The 3,234-nt window shown below is 72.9% G+C and overlaps 1 protein-coding gene across 1 annotated transcript; it reads right to left on the bottom strand.

Moving 5' to 3' along the window:
• Positions 1 to 58: 58 nt before the first annotated feature.
• Positions 59 to 3,232, bottom strand: LBRM_14_1310 (putative kinesin K39; the record flags this gene model as incomplete). Its single annotated transcript, XM_001563367.1, has 1 exon — positions 59 to 3,232. A coding segment is annotated over one exon (3,174 nt), but the record flags the coding sequence as incomplete, so codon positions are not given.
• Between the last annotated feature and the right edge of the window lie 2 nt (positions 3,233 to 3,234).

Here is a 3,234-nt window from a genome sequence, read left to right as displayed (position 1 = left end):
CCGCGACATGCAGGCTCTTCTCGCGCCCGCCTCCTCCAGCTGGCCGCGCAGGGCCTCGTTATCCTCCTTGTGCCGCGTCCGCCTCCGAGGTCTTCTCCTCCAGCTCGCCCTGCAGGCGCTCCTTCTCCGCGCCCGCCTCCTCCAGCTGGCCGCGCAGGGCCTCGTTATCCTCCTTGGCCGCGTCCGCCTCCGAGGTCTTCTCCTCCAGCTCGCCCTGCAGGCGCTCCTTCTCCGCGCCCGCCTCCTCCAGCTGCTGGTGCGCCTCCTCCAGCTGGCCGCGCAGGGCCTCGTTGTCCTCCTTGGCCGCGTCCGCCTCCGAGGTCTTCTCCTCCAGCTCGCCCTGCAGGCGCTCCTTCTCCGCGCCCGCCTCCTCCAGCTGGCCGCGCAGGGCCTCGTAGTCCTCCTTGGCCGCGTCCGCCTCCGAGGTCTTCTCCTCCAGCTCGCCCTGCAGGCGCTCCTTCTCCGCGCCCGCCTCCTCCAGCTGCTGGTGCGCCTCCTCCAGCTGGCCGCGCAGGGCCTCGTTGTCCTCCTTGGCCGCGTCCGCCTCCGAGGTCTTCTCCTCCAGCTCGCCCTGCAGGCGCTCCTTCTCCGCGCCCGCCTCCTCCAGCTGCTGGTGCGCCTCCTCCAGCTGGCCGCGCAGGGCCTCGTTGTCCTCCTTGGCCGCGTCCGCCTCCGAGGTCTTCTCCTCCAGCTCGCCCTGCAGGCGCTCCTTCTCCGCGCCGGCCTCCTCCAGCTGCTGGTGCGCCTCCTCCAGCTGGCCGCGCAGGGCCTCGTTGTCCTCCTTGGCCGCGTCCGCCTCCGAGGTCTTCTCCTCCAGCTCGCCCTGCAGGCGCTCCTTCTCCGCGCCCGCCTCCTCCAGCTGCTGGTGCGCCTCCTCCAGCTGGCCGCGCAGGGCCTCGTTGTCCTCCTTGGCCGCGTCCGCCTCCGAGGTCTTCTCCTCCAGCTCGCCCTGCAGGCGCTCCTTCTCCGCGCCGGCCTCCTCCAGCTGCTGGTGCGCCTCCTCCAGCTGGCCGCGCAGGGCCTCGTTGTCCTCCTTGGCCGCGTCCGCCTCCGAGGTCTTCTCCTCCAGCTCGCCCTGCAGGCGCTCCTTCTCCGCGCCCGCCTCCTCCAGCTGCTGGTGCGCCTCCTCCAGCTGGCCGCGCAGGGCCTCGTTGTCCTCCTTGGCCGCGTCCGCCTCCGAGGTCTTCTCCTCCAGCTCGCCCTGCAGGCGCTCCTTCTCCGCGCCCGCCTCCTCCAGCTGCTGGTGCGCCTCCTCCAGCTGGCCGCGCAGGGCCTCGTTGTCCTCCTTGGCCGCGTCCGCCTCCGAGGTCTTCTCCTCCAGCTCGCCCTGCAGGCGCTCCTTCTCCGCGCCCGCCTCCTCCAGCTGCTGGTGCGCCTCCTCCAGCTGGCCGCGCAGGGCCTCGTTGTCCTCCTTGGCCGCGTCCGCCTCCGAGGTCTTCTCCTCCAGCTCGCCCTGCAGGCGCTCCTTCTCCGCGCCGGCCTCCTCCAGCTGCTGGTGCGCCTCCTCCAGCTGGCCGCGCAGGGCCTCGTTGTCCTCCTTGGCCGCGTCCGCCTCCGAGGTCTTCTCCTCCAGCTCGCCCTGCAGGCGCTCCTTCTCCGCGCCGGCCTCCTCCAGCTGCTGGTGCGCCTCCTCCAGCTGGCCGCGCAGGGCCTCGTTGTCCTCCTTGGCCGCGTCCGCCTCCGAGGTCTTCTCCTCCAGCTCGCCCTGCAGGCGCTCCTTCTCCGCGCCGGCCTCCTCCAGCTGCTGGTGCGCCTCCTCCAGCTGGCCGCGCAGGGCCTCGTTGTCCTCCTTGGCCGCGTCCGCCTCCGAGGTCTTCTCCTCCAGCTCGCCCTGCAGGCGCTCCTTCTCCGCGCCCGCCTCCTCCAGCTGCTGGTGCGCCTCCTCCAGCTGGCCGCGCAGGGCCTCGTTGTCCTCCTTGGCCGCGTCCGCCTCCGAGGTCTTCTCCTCCAGCTCGCCCTGCAGGCGCTCCTTCTCCGCGCCCGCCTCCTCCAGCTGCTGGTGCGCCTCCTCCAGCTGGCCGCGCAGGGCCTCGTTATCCTCCTTGGCCGCGTCCGCCTCCGAGGTCTTCTCCTCCAGCTCGCCCTGCAGGCGCTCCTTCTCCGCGCCCGCCTCCTCCAGCTGGCCGCGCAGGGCCTCGTTATCCTCCTTGGCCGCGTCCGCCTCCGAGGTCTTCTCCTCCAGCTCGCCCTGCAGGCGCTCCTTCTCCGCGCCGGCCTCCTCCAGCTGCTGGTGCGCCTCCTCCAGCTGGCCGCGCAGGGCCTCGTAATCCTCCTTGGCCGCGTCCGCCTCCGAGGTCTTCTCCTCCAGCTCGCCCTGCAGGCGCTCCTTCTCCGCGCCGGCCTCCTCCAGCTGCTGGTGCGCCTCCTCCAGCTGGCCGCGCAGGGCCTCGTTGTCCTCCTTGGCCGCGTCCGCCTCCGAGGTCTTCTCCTCCAGCTCGCCCTGCAGGCGCTCCTTCTCCGCGCCCGCCTCCTCCAGCTGCTGGTGCGCCTCCTCCAGCTGGCCGCGCAGGGCCTCGTTGTCCTCCTTGGCCGCGTCCGCCTCCGAGGTCTTCTCCTCCAGCTCGCCCTGCAGGCGCTCCTTCTCCGCGCCCGCCTCCTCCAGCTGCTGGTGCGCCTCCTCCAGCTGGCCGCGCAGGGCCTCGTTGTCCTCCTTGGCCGCGTCCGCCTCCGAGGTCTTCTCCTCCAGCTCGCCCTGCAGGCGCTCCTTCTCCGCGCCCGCCTCCTCCAGCTGCTGGTGCGCCTCCTCCAGCTGGCCGCGCAGGGCCTCGTTGTCCTCCTTGGCCGCGTCCGCCTCCGAGGTCTTCTCCTCCAGCTCGCCCTGCAGGCGCTCCTTCTCCGCGCCCGCCTCCTCCAGCTGCTGGTGCGCCTCCTCCAGCTGGCCGCGCAGGGCCTCGTTGTCCTCCTTGGCCGCGTCCGCCTCCGAGGTCTTCTCCTCCAGCTCGCCCTGCAGGCGCTCCTTCTCCGCGCCCGCCTCCTCCAGCTGCTGGTGCGCCTCCTCCAGCTGGCCGCGCAGGGCCTCGTTGTCCTCCTTGGCCGCGTCCGCCTCCGAGGTCTTCTCCTCCAGCTCGCCCTGCAGGCGCTCCTTCTCCGCGCCCGCCTCCTCCAGCTGGCCGCGCAGGGCCTCGTTGTCCTCCTTGGCCGCGTCCGCCTCCGAGGTCTTCTCCTCCAGCTCGCCCTGCAGGCGCTCCTTCTCCGCGCCCGCCTCCTCCAGCTGGCCGCGCAGGGCCTCGTTGT

The sequence above is a fragment of the Leishmania braziliensis genome, chromosome 14 (assembly GCF_000002845.2).
Source record: "Leishmania braziliensis MHOM/BR/75/M2904 complete genome, chromosome 14".
Taxonomy (NCBI): domain Eukaryota; phylum Euglenozoa; class Kinetoplastea; order Trypanosomatida; family Trypanosomatidae; genus Leishmania; species Leishmania braziliensis.
This window is presented reverse-complemented; position numbering and strand designations above follow the sequence as displayed.